Source organism: Apteryx rowi, unplaced genomic scaffold (assembly GCF_003343035.1).
Source record: "Apteryx rowi isolate R43461 unplaced genomic scaffold, aptRow1 scaffold_46, whole genome shotgun sequence".
In the NCBI taxonomy this organism is placed as follows: domain Eukaryota; kingdom Metazoa; phylum Chordata; class Aves; order Apterygiformes; family Apterygidae; genus Apteryx; species Apteryx rowi.
The window spans coordinates 29,997-48,278 of NW_020450716.1; the positions used below are offsets into that span (position 1 = coordinate 29,997).

General features: G+C 41.0%; 1 protein-coding gene across 1 annotated transcript in view; it reads left to right on the forward strand.

Moving 5' to 3' along the window:
- Positions 1-17,105: 17,105 nt before the first annotated feature.
- The window catches only part of KCNJ6 (potassium voltage-gated channel subfamily J member 6), a 44,036-nt gene continuing 42,859 nt past the window's right edge, over positions 17,106-18,282 (forward strand). Inside the window, exon 1 of the mRNA XM_026077745.1 lies at positions 17,106-17,150. Coding sequence (XP_025933530.1) covers positions 17,132-17,150 — 19 coding nt within the window. The 5' untranslated portion in view covers positions 17,106-17,131. The remainder of the gene's footprint in view (positions 17,151-18,282) is intronic.

Consider the following 18,282-nt stretch of genomic DNA (forward strand, 5'->3'; position numbering starts at 1 on the left):
CCCAGACTACCCTTCTTTCCACTGACATTCCTAGGATAACACCACAACAGATTAAATGAGTTTGGCCTGCCAAAGAAAAGGGCATTTTGTGAACAGCATTTAGCACTGCCTTTCCCCTTACCATTGTGGATAGAACACCCATTGGATCTAACACACTGCTTCCTCCCACAAACAGATACCAGCACATTCAGCTGCATTTTTAATTCTTACTATTTATTTTGTCTGGATCCAATAAATCAGTACAGTTAAATAGTAGTGGGAGGATGGGCAGGATGAGTGAGGAACCACTGTTCCTTATTGATTTGAAGGAAGGCTTTAATAGAGACATAGTATACTAATGCTAAATGTAAAAACAAATAATCAAGGAAATTGCAAGAGAAACAAGAGGGAGAGTGAAAGCAAGCAAGTCAGGCAATTTGTTAAAACTGATCACAGATGAAAGACAAGAGGTTGCCCGTTTAACCACAGCATCCCTGCAAAAGGAACTTGTACTTGATTTACATGTGAATAGTATTACAGTCTGATTGCCTAAGCTCAGGTCAGCCTGGAAATGCTGAAATCAGTCGTAACTAATAGACATTTATCACTGTCAGCTGTTATTAACATCTTGCCAGATGTTGCTAGCAGAGCTTGGTCTGTATCAGAAGACGGTGATAATAAATACAGTAACATAGTGAAGGTGTAGTGACTGTTGTGTTGTGCCCTAGAGGCAGTCCTACAGCAGTTCATGGCATCACATCCCCGTGCAGGTGAGAGCTCAAACTGAAGATTAACAAAGAGAAAGAGGGTTGCAGTTTCCTTGTTGCCAGCACCAGTAACACAGTGTGGGTAACTATACATTTCCTTCTCTTTCTGAAGGTGTGTGAGTGATTCTCTCTATTTTAGAAGTAATGACCAAGTCACTGGAAGGTTTAGATGACTTTGCAGCAACAAGCCCCTTTGTTCCCAGTCCCCCATTTACCAAACCACAAAGAAGTTTTTATGGGTCCCTCTTGATATCTGCAGCTGAAGTTCTCTTTAGGGTCCCTCTAAGTACACAACAAAGAAAAACGCGAGGAGACCAATATTTCCTATTACATGGAAAAATATTTATGCCATTACCTTTTTTGGTCCAACATTAGCAGAAATATCCAAAGAGTGAATGTCTCAATATTGTAACACCCTTTTCCAAGCCTCCTTCCCACTACTGGGTACACGAGCAGTTCAATACTACTCACTACCTCTGACACTGTCCGCCACCAAGAGATACGGTCAATGACTAGAGAAAGCAATGCTTTTTCTGCTTTAGTTTAGTACTGCTGATCATTTCAGGCTCCTCTGGGAATGGTAAGGAATAAACTCACTCCTCTCTTAGACTGCAGAGGAATAGTAAGTCCTGGACTATCTCCAGCCTGCTGACAGCCAAACACATCAGCCAGAAGGAAATATTTGCTCTGCTACTGCTCCCTGTTGCCTGCTTGAGGAAGGGCCAGAAAAAAATCTGTCTCAGGTAGCCATGTATACTAGCCTTCCAGAAAAAGACATGTCACACAAACTGAAGGAGGAGTACCAGCTCCAAAATAAAGGGTTTAGTCACCATTTCAGAACTGAGTACCTGATGGAAAAATTTATGTTTGTATATGGATAAAAAGTGTTTCCTGTGCGTCTCCCCCACTCTTCCTGAATGCATATTCATTGCTTTGTATTCCACATATCTCAGGTCCTCATTATTCATTTCACACGACTCCCACATATTCTGTGTAGATGGAAATAAATATACATTTGCTAACACAAATAAGATCCATATTGGGATACCTGGGAGGTATGAAAGTTGGAGCCAAGCTCAAAATCTTAATACAGCCCTTATAAAACTTACAATAGTGATACAACTTCCCAAAATAACAAGGTCAGAGTAAACTGGCAGATTTTGTACTCTTCTACACACGGACTATGTCTGGGTAACTCAGCCACAGTGACCCTTTCACAATTAAGATTGCAAAGGGCTTTTCTTCTCAAACTTCTCTTTCAGCCCTCCCCTATATGTGTCTGAAAACTGCAAGACTTGCCCTAACATAGACAGGCAAGAGGCATTTTTATGACAAATAGCTTATTTATTGAAGAAATGCTCTTTTAATTTTCCTGGTTTTAAATCTGAAAGTTAGGGGTCAAACTGTGTAAATATTTTTCATCTAAATATTTTTTAATTTTTTTCCTAAAGAGGAAAATACAGCTATTATATACAGAAACAGTATTATATTTGTGGGTTAGATTAATAAAGAAATGCAGGTGCAATTTCTAAGAGAGCCAGGAAGACATAATACCCTTCTTACCTCTCACTCCCCCTTCCGCACTCTGAACACCCAGGGCAGGCAGCAGGCATAAAGGACAACCCAGGTTCAAATCCTGTCTCTACCTTATTCGAAGGCAAATCCAAGCCCATCCCATGTAATGGCCATATCTGTGTAGTATAAAAAGAGGAACATGTTTTATGAAAGGCACCCGCCTCTGCTTCTCCCTGCCTTACAACTCTATCACTTTTCTGAACACTGAGCAATAAATCTAATCATCTCTTGTTATTTAAAGACAGGCAGAATAATTCATTGGATCCTATTTTTAATTGCTAAATATTCTGAAAAATATCATGCCCAAAACAATCTGGGGCAGTTTCTCTTTTGTCAGTTCAGCCACCAATCTGAAAGCCAGGTGTTTACAAAACCATATGGTGAAGGCAAATGAGGATGTTTTTTCAAAGTCTGAAAAGAACTGATCAGATTGCTTCTGCATACTAGCCATTAAAAGACAGAAGTGCTTTGAAAATCTTGATTTTTGCATAGTGGTTCTTTTCCATCTCTTGTCCATCTTGTTCATTGCTGGCTAATTACCATCTTTGCAGACTGTCTACATGGTTAGATCTCCTTGGAAATTAGCAAGGCTTGGAAAAAATAAGTCTAAGACTCTGTATTTGAACTCAGGAACAATTTTGTAGCAGTAAAGTAGGACCCAGGCACCTCTGATGTCAACTGATCAAGGCATTTACATGAACAACAAAGTCATCCTATCAGAAAAGAAATAAAATATCTTTTCTGGCATGTCCTGACCTCTTATGAACCCCTCACGGACCTCAGAGGATGACTCAGTGTCTTCAGAAAGAGAAAGATGTACATTATATGGCTGGGAGAGTATAAGAACAAAGGGTTTATCCTAATGGGTCAAAACAGAGAGCACGTGAGCCTGGCAGTCCATTCCCCACATACTCCTCCCACATCCCCAGCTTCTGCATTAGCCATGTCCAAGGGGGCATCCCTGCCCAGTCCTTTGACTGTCTATTTAAAGACCTCTTGTCTAGGGGTTTGCCAAATCCTTTTAACCTCCTGATATTGTCTGACTCCACAGCCTCCTGAGGCAGCAAAGTTTCCAAGGCCCACTACCTGCTGTTAAAGGAATATTTTCTCGTGACTCCTTTAAACTAATCTCCTAGTTGCATTGAGTGCCTCCCCCTGCCCATCCTAGTACTGTGGGATCCCACATTCACCTCCTCCATGTCACCSCTCTCAGCCTTCCCTGTTCCGACTGAAGAGTCCACGTTTTCCTACCTTCTTTTACAGCGAGTGGCAGCTGGTGAACACCCTTGACCTCTCTGGTTGCCATCTCTGTACCTTCCCCAGCTCTGCTGTGGCCTCCTGATGCAGGGACCAGGCAGGCACACAGTACAATATGATGTCACCTGCTTTGAGAAGGCAGCTCACGGCCCAAAGAAAAAATAGAGGTGCGACTACCATCTATTCATGTTTTATTTTTGGAAGCCAAACAGCTGTTGGCAGCTCAGGTCTCAGATGGGAAGGAAGGAATATTATGGCTCATCTTTGCCTGTCATAGGATGACAGGGAAGCTGTGCAGATTCTGTGTCCTCATAGCTGGTATATCCAAGTCCTGGGGCATCCAGCATCAGCTGAGGCCCCAGATGAGAGTCAAGGGGTTGGGTCTGACACTTTGTGTAAGACTTTGTGCAAGTCACTGAACAAAACCGTTGCCTTGTTTTCCTTGGTCCATTATTATGCATGAACAAAGAGAAGGAAAATACAGCTCAAACACTGAAGGGAGTGAAACGCAGATATTCTCTGTAATGCYGCAAATGCATCTCATCCTACACACAAACCCAAATAAGTCTGAACATCGCAAACTTTTTTCTCCCACCTCCCCCAAAATACAAATCAAGTCCCTTCTATATTTTATTGTAGGGCCTCCTTCCTCCTTTCTCCCTAGCTGTCTGCCTGCACTTTCTTTTTCTGCCTGCTTAAACATGCCCCAGCCCAGACATTTTGCTCTGCCCACCTACCATCCCCTCACATCTCTGATGTCACACAGACCCCATTTCTCTCACAGCCTGTTCACAGCCTCTGATGCTCCCACATCAACCCACACACCAGTAGGGCAAACTGGACCTCCAGGGAAGGCCCTTGAAAGCTTTTGTCATTTCATTAAAAATGAATCCATGTGCATTTCTGCTCCTTTACATGCTCTGATCTGAAAGTCCTTTCTTGCAAATGCTGTCTTTATTGAAGAAGAAGACTGGACATCAACATAAGTACATGTAGCCATTAGGCACATCCTTTAAATCTGCCAGGTGGGCTCCCATTGTGCTTGAATTCAGACCCCAGCCAGGGTGGGCAACCAAACCTCTGTATCATTGCTGGCAAAGTGTTACCCTTCCACCGCTGGCCTCAGCTTCACAAATGAGCCTTGAGTTAGTTTTAAACAACAGAAGCCTGTCAAGCACACAACCTAATTTGTTTGCAAATGTTCCACTCTTATTTCATGCACAAAAAGCAGCTCTGAAGCAGTCTATTTTTACTATTTCAGTTTTCCATTTAATTTTGCTTTTGGATGCACAGAAGGTGTGTTCTTGTTACAAGTCTATTCATTTATCAAAAGCTCTACTACACAGGCTCAATACTTTTGCTTACTGCACAGGAGCTCTTTTGTATTAAAAAGGTTGGCTCCTTTATCAAGCATTCCTTTAAGTGAGTCCCCCTACATGTACCTGACTGCAAAAGACACAAAATTCTTATTTCATCCCAGCATATTGCTTCCTGTAGTAGCTCTAACAAGGGCAACCTGCATTTCTGATGTCTGTGAGCAAATCCCTACAAGATAGCTCATACATTTCAGAGGTAGATCTTCTCCGTATACAAATCAGGGGATATGTGTAAAGCAGAACTACTCTTTCTCTCAAGACATCTAAAGGCTACGAAAGCTTTGAATTATTTGTGCTCATGCTGAGCTTTGCTAGCTCCAGTAAAGATATATGTGCTATGCTGGCTGAAGGCTAATGTACCATCTAAAACATCAATTATTTAAAAAAACATAATACCAGTTCAGCCTATTCTAGAAAGACCCATGCATACTGTAGTAAGAAAATTTAAATCCACATTAGGATTTTATTTTTGTATTAGGTTCTAAATTCAGTCAACCAGAATCAAATGCCATTAAGATTCCTTAACAGATTTGCAGAAACTAGATGTTACAGTTTAACCAGCTGGGATAACATAAGAACCCAGCACCATCAGGTCTTCCTGTTCTTTCAGGAAAGTCAAGTTATCTCAAAATACCTTAGTTTTAGAGACGAAAATGATGATCTAGCGAGTTGTGCATAGGAACTATCCTGGTGAATGATGGATTTTTTCAGCCAGACTGAAGGAAATATGGGAAAAAGCATCTAAGAGCAAATCAAGAGAACTTGTAAATACTCCTTAACAAAATAAGAAAAACAAACAGCAAACCCCTGCCTAACTCAAAATAGCTATTACAAAATCTTTCAGTAATACCCCATTTTGGAGTTATTTAATCCATTTGAACAACTTTATTAATTTTCTAAAGCAAGGTAAAAAAACTTTATTCATTTTCTAAAGCTACACAAAAAGTTACCATGGAAAAAGTGAGTGAAAATTTGAATTCTAAGACTGTTGCTAAAAAGCTCCTAGACCTCAGTATTTCACAGACAAAAACACCACATTTTGAAAAGTCTGAAATTAAATGTCCTTTCCCTCATTAAGTATTTTAGCAAATCCCATTTGCCAAATTGAACCCAATTTTCAAAATTTTTCAGTGCTTGCAATTCTTTTTTTGCTATCTATTTCCTTATAGAATAGGATAATAGCAATTATAGCAATTTCACAACAACTCCTTTGATTCTTTTTTTTCAAACAAGTTTACAGACCTATTTCATTTGTTATGTAGCTTAAGTGAAATAACACAGTAAATGGTAGTTTAGACACTACTGAATTGTTTATTCCAGGACAGAAAACTACTATTTGTTGACATGGAAACATTTTTGTGTGTTTGACATATTTTCAGTCGTGTTGGGTCTGAGATTGTGCTTGTCTGAATCTATTTTTTAACAAATTCATATGTGGATGGGTATAAAATTTTGTATAGATGATGCTCATTGAGGCAAGGGTATATGGTTTTTTATTCAAATTAAACAAAGATAAGAAAAAGTCTAGATTAAAACCAAGAAAGAATGCTCACTTAGTCTTTTGTTCTGATTTAATTAAATCATTTATTTTTAAAAGAGCATGAGTGGTCAGTTTTAGTTTCTTGCACTCAGTTTTCTTTGTAGATATAGCCACACACTCTGGACTGAGCAAAACAGTTGTTGAACGTGAAGGTCCGTCTATCAAATATGATGTCTCAGGCAGATGCAGCCTGTGGCTGTGCTGTTACTGCCTGAAGACTAGAGCATACAACACTGCTGGCTCCACACAAAGCAGGAGCAATGTTTCTGTAGATACCTCACAGGGACATTGTGGGAAATGGCTATTTGAAAAAATATTTGACTAGGAAAGGGTAACTTTGGGAGCAGCAGTACTCATGAAAAAAAAAACACCATATCTTTCAGCTCCATCTTGAATAGATTCTGTGGCATCTGGTAGCGGAGTTAACTTACTCAGCCTGTTTTCATGACACTGGTAGGAATTTAGTATTTTGGAGACATCCCCCCCACCACCACCACCACTGTCAAATGCTGATATATCTACCTTTCCTTCTAACTGACGTTCTAAAACAAATCTAAAAACCTAAATACCAGCCAAAAGTTTAAAAGTGATTGGGAGAAGGCCAGACAGAGTGATGGATAAGGCTCATTTCTTTAGGAAGTGGCTGAAGTGCTATTCTACGCTTACCAATTCCAAGCTATCAAAGTATCACAACCTGAAACAAAACACTGACCCAGCTGAAATGATGAAGTTCTTTAAAACCTTATTTTTTTAAACGTCACTTTATGCCTATTTCTCAGCTGTTTTTTTCTCTCCAGCCTATAAACTGCATGGAGTAGAAATGGAAGGTGGGTAGCAAGAAAATACATCTTTGTCTTTCTCTGTGACTTCTTTAGGCAGGGAAAGCCAATGAAGCTAGTGATGGCCTAATTATTTAGCTTAAAGGAAGCAACCAGAGTCCCAGGTCAACTGGGAGGTTGGGATGGAAAAATGGAAATGGAAGAGGTTGGGATGGAAAAAAAAAACATGGAAGCTGTTCAGACAAACCGAGTCATTGCAAGAAGGAAAACTGAGTAAAAAAAAAGGGGAGGGGGGTAGGGAGGAAGGCCACCTGGTCCCCAAGACAATGTTATTTGTGAGGTAACATTTGGATGCAAGAGTTTGGTTTAAAATGCAATGCTACCTCTGCCTTGCAAAAAATACAGTGCAGCAGCACTTATTCCCTACCAGGCTGCTCAAAAAAACATGGGTGGCCTTTTTGTCTGCAGTTAAGTGAAATCCAGAATCAGTAGTGCAATCAGATTTACAGCTACATAACAAGCACATAACTGGAAAATGAAACATTACCCCACCCGATAAATCTTTGATGTGCAATAAAAACAGCACGTACTGGCCACCACCCCTTCCTTTGGCTCTTTACTTCCTTTTCAGCTTCCTGCTCCTCTCCTCTCCCCGCCTCTCACTTTGGCTTGCCGTTTAGACAGCAAACGCCCGGTTTCGGCACTGCTTTGTATGCTAGGCCAGATAAGCACAGGCAGTGTACAAAACCCTACTAAACCAGAGAAGGAGCACAACTATCTTTGATTAGGTGGTCCTACAAGATGCAACACAACAGCCCCTTGGCTCTGAGCTTTCTGGAGCTCATCCTTTCCACACATTTGCAACAGGGTGTATAAGCAGACACCATCCTGACTAAAGCTTCTTGGCTCTGCTACAATAGTAATAGCAGGTAGTAATGAATAAGAATAACAAATCATAGCTAGCAGCAGTAGCTTGCTTGCTCTCAGGCCAGCTAACAAAGTTAACAAAGGCAAAAATAAAGAAGAATGTCACTCACCTCAAACAACAAAAGAGTTATATACATATATGAAGTCACAACCACAAGAGACAGTCGCAGTCACAGAAATGTGGTTTCCCCAGCACCTAGGAGAACAATTTTAGTGTTTTTTGTTCAAAAGGGTACAAAAAGTTAAATTAAAAACCTGCCTGGTGTTTGTAAGGGAGAAGTGCCTTGCTCTTCTGAAATACCTGTTTTCTAGAAGCAAAAGCCACTGAAATCTTCCTCTGACTGCAAAGAAGTCATCAAGAAGGCAATCTCCATTGCTAGAGATTAACAAAAGTACTTGGCTGTTTCACTTTTCCCAGTCTTTCCAGCCCCTTCTGTAATTTCATGCAACAGTATCAGCAACACACTTAGGCAATGTCTGTGACTTGAGGGTAACCTGTTTGGAGTACAGATGGATAGAAACTGAGAAAAAAATCATAATTTAAGGAAGAAAGTTTGTGACATTTTTTCATTCTTCTTTAAAGAATGCAAGGGGGAAGGAATCAGTTATCTGTGCTTCAAAGTCACTCTGTTCTCTGCAGTCCAGATTTCTTGAAACAACAGACCTAACAACAGACAGTTTTTTTCTAGGTCAAACACCTCATCTTCACTAACGGCATTCAAACTGCTCTCCAAAGTCTGGCTTCACTAGAAGGTTGTTGGTGGGCAGTATCAGCTGCAAAGCAGCAATCTGTCTGCTTTGCATGATAGCACACACATGCATTTGCCCAGTGCATTGGAGCCAGGTGTTCTCCCTAGTGAAAGGTCATTTTGAACTAGGAAAAGTTTACTGAGTATAGGTGATGTTTTACAGAGGAAAATTAAACACTCTCAGTCACCTCAGATCCCCAAACTGTAAGCTGGTAGGTTCCAAGATTTGGATCAATATACAGCATCTCCTGCCCCTTTCTGTAGGGAAGTACTAGAAAGTCTTGAGTTCAGTCTGCAGGCTTACTTCRTTGCATAAGTAACTGACTTCAGTGGACTGGTATTGCATATTGATTGAATCGAGTTCTTACTTCTTGACAAAAATATTCTTCTCCATTCTTCCTATGCCTTATATTTATGATAGTTAATTGATCAAAGCAAAGCAAGCTGTCAGGATATGTCTCTTCAGCAGTTCCAACACCTGCCCAAAAGGCTGTATGAGTATTCAAGCACAGAGCTGTCTCAAGGCTGTTCAGCAATGCAGGCAAAACTGTATTTGGCTGCCCCATGGATGAGAAATTGAGTGGAACCATCCTTGCTTCAGGAAGGGGAGGAAACAGAGAAAAACAGTGTTGGGATAGAAGATTGCAGGGCAAGGGAAGTGCTGGCTTCTCCTGCCAACAGGAAGGTGGGAAAATGGCAGTAGCAACTACTTCTGGGAGGGTTTATTTGTCTCCACTCTAGTAACCTATCTGGGCAGACAGACTTTGACCAGGGCAACAGCAATACTCCTTGATTTCTAAAGTTTTCACACACTGGAATAGGCACCAGGACCATCACCATTTTGACTATATCTACAGGGCTAAATAAAACAGGGTGAGGTATTGTTCTCCAGCCTTGAGAGCAAGCAGTACAGATTGTCCATGTCCACACTGCAGAGAACTTGGCTTCTTGGCTTTGGGTCTTGCCTGGACTCCATGTCTCGTGGTCTTAAGACATCATTATTATATTGCCAGTGCAAACACTTCAGAGTGTCTGAAATAACATGAGGCCTGTGTTGCAGACCAAGCCTACATGTTGCTTGGTGCAGAGGGTGGCATGAGGGCCTGTGGAGGTGTTTGAGGGAGCAAAGCTTGCTGGGCTAGTATTGGCAGACAAGAGTGAAGGAAACCAAACCTGGTGCCATCTCAGCTGTGCTGTCTAATGGGAACAGTCCCTGGCACACGCTATCTCCCAAAACATTTCCAAGGATTGTCTCAGAGCGCTAGCTGGCATGGGCCAAAGCCAAGGCAGGCAGCATGCTAACATTTAAGCAATATGGATAGTCAGCATCGGACAGGCCAGCTAAGCTCCTATTTACACTTCAGCTTCCAAAACCAACCAGGAGCACTCCCCAGGTATCAATGACATTACAGTGCAGAATTAAATGATTCAGAGTTATCTATATGAAATGTTCAGTTCATCTGTATTAATATTTTTTCTAGAGCTTTCAGTGTGGGAAAATTTTAAGAGGAAAAAAACCATGAAAGGAAGGAAATATTCTTCCCCATCTCTGCTCACAAAACTTAAAAACATTCTTTTTCCACACAATCAGAAGGGAAAATATGTGGAGAAAACATGAATTAACCAGCCCTCACATCACTTCCCTGGAAGGCTGAGCTGTAAATCAACAGCTGAGGTACAAATGAGGAGCTGCAGAGCAGATGGAGCCAGATTCTTCTCAGAGGCGCACAAGGAAAGAGCAAGGAGCAACAAATACACAAGTTGCAGCGAGGGAAATTGCAATAGGATAATAAGAAAAAAACATTCCCAATGCAAGTGGTGCAGCCCTGGTACAGGGCCCAGAGAGGCTGGGGAAACTCCTGTCATGGGCGTTGAGTAACACGATCTAACTATGAAGCAGGTCCTGCTTTGAGCAGGGAGTTGGTCTAGAGACCTCTGGAGGTCATTTCTGACCCAAATGCTTCTATGATTTTAAAGTTAAAACAGCTATCTTGTCACCACTGGAAACACACTTCACTTACATAATAGTCAGCAGCTAGAGCATGTAAACACAAACAGTTTAAAATTGATAATACTCAGGTCAGTATATTTCCTTCACGCTTTCTCTTTCTCCGGATACACCCCACAGAGATGAAAACCTCAGTTCTTACAATATCTCTGAGGAAATACTGAACAACCAACAAGCAAAAATTTTAGCATTAGCACCACATGACAGTAACTGGCAGAAATAGCTGGAGTTGGGTAACTGCAAAAAGAAATCTCTCCAGGGGCATATCAGGCAATGATCCTTAACAGCAACTCAGGGAGACATCCATCTGACACAGAAGCTTCATATGTAAAGCATCTGGCCAGCATTTGCAGCTAGTAAGGCCTGTCAGCACTGTGAAGCAGTAATGATCCGTATTACACCAGTTGCCAGTCATTTTGCCACATGCAAATAGTAGAAATGGCATAAAGCGTGATGTTGCCAGGTTGCACAGCCCAGGATGAAGCACCTGAGCTGTCTCTGCCACTGACTTTCCTCCACTGCTAGCAGCACCTGTAACAATAGTATGCATTTTTCAGGTGCAAAAATGCATCCTTTGTGTCTTTCCTACCTTCTCGGAAGAAATAATACTTCTGAGGAGGCTGTTTTGTATGTTGGTTGTGGATCAGACAAGCACTACAGCAAGGGAGACTGAGGTCAGGAAGACTGGAACAAACTGGCTAGACACGTTGTGGCATCTTGTCATGACCAAGACGTGTATCTGCCCAGAAGAAGATGTCTCATGGGTCCCGCCTGGGGGCAGTGGGTGGGCTAGACACATTTTGAAGTCTCATCCTTCACTACGTGCCTATGGTTACAGTCTGTGATAAAGGAGCTCAAGTGATGTCAGATAAGTCTGCTAAAAGTTAGCAGAGGTGAGCACCTGGCTGTCACAGCCTCTCCAGGGTGGACAGGCAGAGTTCACACAGCTGCCTCCAGAACTACACCAGTGTCCAAGACTGATGGACACAGAGACACTGAACACATGAAGGTGCATTTACTGAGATACATCTGATATGCTGCATGCAAGTAACATTGCAGCAGCTTTTCCTTCTTCGCATTATTCAGAATTTGACCACAAAACAGGGATAAGGGATAGGGGTATGTTCTCATTTATCAGTAATGTTTCCCTTTATTGGTTCCCCTTTATCATTTTCTTTTCTCTGTGTCTTTCTCCACCCTTGATCTCAGCTCATCAGCTTCTAGCCAGAGTCAATTCAAAAGCCAGAGAGCTGAGGGTGAGGCTGTGTTCAAGCTCCTTAGTCCTGTATTGTATATCTGGTCTAAGCTGATATTTTTCTTATGTTTTCTACTGCTGATACCCAGCTGCATATGTTTTAAACTTGCAATTTGTCTTCTAGCAAGGATAAGTGTTTGGGAAAAGGAGGTAGATCCCCTTCCCATTGGAGGTTAAAGTCTGATTTTCTCAAAAGAGGTAGGGTGCCTCTCTGAGTTCTTTGTACATTGCTATGAACATTTTTATGCAAGAGTCTTTGATTTTAATGACAGCCTTGCACACTTATCATTGCCAGCCATCTTGATTCTACCTTTTCACAGACTTCCATTGTCTGGTGGACAATGATTTTTAGCCTAGCCACTGCTTTCTCCATCACTTTGAGCTTAGACTTCATTGCTCAGCTTTCTCCAAAATTGGACAGGACAACTATTTATCTCCCTTTTATAGCTCTTCAGGTTTGTCATTCCCAGACTCTCCTCTTCATTACCAGTTTAAGCTGAAAAGGTCTTTGCTTTTTCCATTCTGACAAGAGCATGGGAACACAAGTGGGAAGGGTGAGCGTGAAGAGGTATTGAGCATTAGGCAAGCATGATAGACCATCTGCCGGAGAGGATCAAAAGGAATTGTCAACTGAACACATAGCTTGTGACAGAGAGAACTTGTGCTAACAAATAAAAACATGCATGGCACAAGCCAGAGCACATATGTGGTGTTAGCAATAGCCTATATATATTTGCCAAGTCTTCTCAGAAGAGTGGTATCTAGACTGCACTGAAGTGGGCCCTCAGAAAACACTCTGGACTTTGGCCCTCTTCATCACATATGCAAGTTAGTCAATAGCCAATATATGTGCTGAGGTCAAAAACAATAGGTTAATTTGTGTAGATGCACAGACTTTCAGGAGAACCTTACCTACTCTGAACCTCCAGCTCGAGCTTTTCTGGAATCAAAAGTCTAATAACAGTTATGTATAACTAGACTAATCAGACAGGAGCAAAGATATGTGACACTAAACTCAGGAAGAAGTCTCTTCTTATCCCAGAGGCCTATTTTTGATTCCAGTCGTTTGCACTAGAGGTGGGTCTGAATTAACATTGTGACTCCAAGGACTCAGTCTTCAGGTAGTAAATGAGTTTCCAAATCCAATTTGGGATCCTCAGTCTAATGTATGTCACTGTTTCCAATAAGATATTGATAATCAAATGTCTCCACGCGTCTTTGCAGGTTCAGAATCTTTAGTCTTTTTACACTGCCTTATATACATAACAAAACCTAGGCTGTCTGGCTTCCCTTTGCTTCAAATGTAGCTACACTTAGCGAAACAGATATAAAAACAGCATTCTGGATCCATTAGTGGTAATTTCTGTATCAGAATTGGTTAGAATCCAAGACAAAAGCTACAAGGTCAAAAGACTACCAAAAATGGAATAGTGTTCTTTTCAATTCATATATCAGCGTCATTTTCCATGCTCAGTAATGAAAGGGCCAAGAATCAGAAATGAATGAAAATGTTTGTACTGCATGGAGGCAAAGTGTTACTCAGGCTGATTTCTTGCAGCTGTACAGGCTTAAAAGAAATTAAAGTAGTAGAAAGTTATTTTTATCAAGTTGGATTAGAAGGCAGTAATGAAGCAGGTAATGTGAAAAGACAAGGTATAATCCTTACAGCCACTTTTCTAATGATAAACACACTTCAATTTGCATTTATTTTCTGGTAAAAACTACTCCTAAAATAAATTCAAATCACACGCATACTGCCTTTGATTTCATATTTATGATTCTGTGTGTGCAAATAAGTAATTTGGTACTTGAAGAAATTTGACAAGTTAGTGTTTATTGAGCATAAAACCAAGACCAGATAATGTTCCCAGTTGAGTGAACAGACAATCTCACATTGATTTCAACAGTGCAGGACAAGATCATAAAACAATATTCAGAAGAAAATCCACATTTTGCGGTAATGAGTGCTTACAATTATTAGCAAATCAAAAAAGACTCCATTTTTCTGTAAATAAGAATCTTCAGCCTCATACTTACTAATAATACACACTCTTTCTCAGTACAGATTACCTGTCTTACTGAGAGCAATACAGGCTGAGTTCATCAAAGAAGCAAATCCCCCTCTATTCTGGGAATATCTGCTCCTGTGCCCTCAATGCTCAACAGAGCTGAGATTTTACAAAGCTCTGAAACAGTGACTAAAACAAGCCAGAGATCAGGCAACGCATTTCAAAAACTCCCTGTCTGCTTCCTCTGTCTCACTTCTTTTTGCATGACAAACAAGAAAAGAAACAAAAAAAAGACTCAGACATAGAGCAGGAAACTGAACATTGCAGGAATTTTTTTGTACTATGCAGTACTATGCTTTTTTTTTCCTGGTGTCAAAGGCTAACAACCTTACAGGGACAATGGGGAACAGAAATATCCACCTGGCACTGTCAAATATTCCACAGATGAGTTCACAGTCAGGATGGCTTGTGATCACAGAAAATTTGAGTTGAATGCTGAAGACTACTCACAAAAGGAAAGCTTGGACCTTACAAATGCAAACACCTTTGGTGGCTGCTTAATTTAAAGGTTGCCCTCATCCTATAAGGAAAGTAGAGAATTACATGCAAACAGAAATCATAGTCAAAACTAAGTCTGACTGACATTTATACAAGTGCAAGAAAGTCCATGAGAACAATATGAAGGATATAAGCCATTTTTTGAAATTAGGGAATTCTTAATACATTTGCATACAAACTGTTCACAAGTTAAATGAGATAAAATTAATCTACCAAATTACAGCAGAACATTTACTCAACATTTACTCAAGCAGCCTCATACTACAAAATGATCAGAGTTATAATTTGCAATATCCTCTGTTGGACCTCCCAAATATTTTGTAGACTATCCTTAGTAGGACAATTCTAATATAGTGTACAGTCAAAAAAGGCTATGAGCATTTCATTTAGAGAGGCATGCACTTTATGTATCTCCTTTTCATTTGTATAGCACTATGACAAGATCTCTGAAGCACTACCAAAGTACAAAAATATTTCATTGCAAATGATAAAATGGTCACTTAGGAATCATATGAATGTTTTGTATTCACAGCCATGAAGGTCATGAGACATCTCCTGAACAGCTAGCTCATAGTTTGTTGCTGACACTGGATTCACATTATTCCACAGATTCTAAGTAAAAATACGTGCTTGTAGAAATTGGATTGTGCCTTTTCAATGCTGTTCTGGAATAGGCAAAATTGAGTTAGTATCACAGGCTGCATCTTTATTAGAATATTAAACGTTCCTGAGCACTGGAACCTGACTGCCTGTATAGTAAAATTATTAGAAAAGCCGCTGGCATGGTTTTGACCAGTACAGAACCGAGTACACACAATTCCTGGCTACATTTCAGGTGTTAGCATGGGGCATGGACCATTCCCAATAGGCAGTTTGCATGAGACTACCCTGCTATGGAAACAAAGAGAGTTTAATAGTCTGAACATGGGTTGTACTACTTCATTTAGCCTCTATGCTAAAGAATAGGCCAGGGCATATTTAACTTACTAGTATACACAAAGCCAGTATGTACCGCTACAATGAAACACAAGTGAACCAGTCAGGGACTTATTTAGGGAAACCCCTTCTTGCTACTTGCTGGAAAATGAAACAAATCACTGAAATCCCCTATGTGTTGTCTGGATCTGCCTAAGGGACTCACTGGAACAAATACTTTGAACAGAATACTTCAAATTGGCACGCTATTGCTACCTGGCCATTACGTTCAAACAAACATAATGTTTACTGGGTGAGGGGGAGCTGTCCAGAAGGAGTGAATATTTTTTTGCTTTGCAGGTTAATAAAATGTATATATTTTTGCCATGAAGAAAACCAGAGAGAGTAAAAAATAGCTCTCAAGTGAGATAGCAGCTATTCACTCCTCAGTTCCTGGAATCATGACAGCTATTATATAACTGAAAAGAAAATTAAATGAAATAAACAGCAGAAGCTAATTGGGTTGATACCAAGTAAAAATATAATTAGTCAAAGCATTTTGTGGCAAAGGCACAAGTCAATATCTGGCTGCTCCTCAGCCTCCGTAGTGAACAGGGATCCTGCCATGTGTTTAAAACTTGTTCATCAGGCATTTCCATGGAAACATGCAGATGCACTATCCTTGGATCACTGATTTCAGGAATTGCTGCTCCCAAGGTTCACTCTGGAGTGAGACCTCAGAGCAGGAGAGGGTGACAGGCTGCATTTCTGATCTAGAAACCTCCCCATACAGGTATTTGTTGGGTCTCACAATAGGGGCATTGGGTGGGGTAAAGAGTAAAATAGCATCTTGGACAAACAGAAAATGACTAAAAAGCTTACCYAAAAAAAAGACAAGAAAAAGACTAAAAATCTGAGAAACGACAGCACTGAAAAGAGCCTGAAGAGTTTACAAAATGTCGGATGCCTCCAGAGAGATTAAGATGTCTGCAAGAGTGTTAGCAACGTGCTATACCGCGAGAGGTTTAGGTTAAATGTTGTCACTGGGCTTGGTTATTAGAAGCTGTCCTTTTACATATCCAGATTGGATTCAGCCCGGGCACAACCTCTCAAGGTTAAGAAAATACTCACATATTATAAGGGCAGGTCTCTGAAGAGCACTTACAGTGACAGCGTCAGCCCATCACCATGTGCCTGGGGGACACAGAGGCTCCTTGCTCCTGCTACAAAACCTACGGCTCCTTGAGAAAATGCAGCCCTAACCTCTACTTGCGGTTCAGCTCATGTACGGTAAAAGGCAGATAAGGGTGGTTATGATACAAAAGCATCATACAGAGCACGTTGAAAGCATCGGTAAAATTTGTTATATGAATAAAAGGTGCTTAATTGCTAATAATTACTTCTACAGGAAAAAACACCTTATACAAAGCAGGCTAGATGATGGAGCATATGAATGGTAAGCATCCCTGAATGGGGATATCCCTTCAGTTTTGCTCTGATGCCATTAATAAAATCAGCACCTGTGTCTCTTCCCAGAGGAGATGCGGTGGTTTTTAGTACGCTCTGCAGTTTCTGCCTGGGAGATGCTCTGGCAGGGAGTTCGAGGACATGCTTCCCTTTAGCAGAAAGCTCAGAAGTAAGGTATACTGTCAAAGGCAACAGCAGATGCCTGCACCCTGTCTCTGTACTCACGCCAGACTCTAATTGGGAAGGAAAAGCAAATAGTCACAATGCTTTAAATATAATGAACCATGTTAAACTAGCATTACTAGTCTAAAATACATTGTATTAAAGTCTCAATAGCCAGAGGCTTCATAGGCTGTTCATGAGTGTTTGAGGGATCTATTACTGCAGTGATGTGATAGCTCCTGTGGACTGAAATTTCCTTAGGCGCTATAGAGAGTTAAGCATAAAGTGTGAAGCCTTAACTTTGAATTTTCTGGCTTTGGCTTAAGTCTGCCTCACAAAGTTCCTTTAATGCCTTTTTATTGTGTTTATTTCATCATACATTATATAGCATTAGTGATGATCCAAGTAGGCACACTGTCACCAACTGGTTATCCCAGTTTATCCAGAACTGACTGGTTTGGAACATGTCTTTAAGTGCTGCCACTGCAATCAGCCTCAGTAACACTCTTTTAAGACACAGTAGCAAACTGCAAAAATGACACAGGACGGAGTACACAGTCTTACAGTACAGAACTGCTATCAGGGGGTCATGCTAYTGCCAGCCTCCAAGCCTTTCTTTTAACAGCGGGTAGGCTATGGGGCTGAGCAGAGGCATGGCTGTCAGCAGAGCAGGCCAGAGGGAGGAACTTTCCTTTAACCCAGGTTTTCATGGGTATTTGAATCACCCCTAAAACTTTACAGGGACCAATGATCTTTCTTCATAGGGATGAATCCACACATCTTGAAAAGCACACATTGCTAAGAGAAACCAGACCACCCTTTGAGCTACAATGACTTTCCCCCAGGAGTGAGTCCCCTCTCTCGAGAAGAGCCCAAGCCTTCCCCAGCAGCAGTCCTCTGCTGCCAGGGTTTAGATATACTGCCCCGGGCAGTCCCGTATGGAGACACCCACTCTTGCT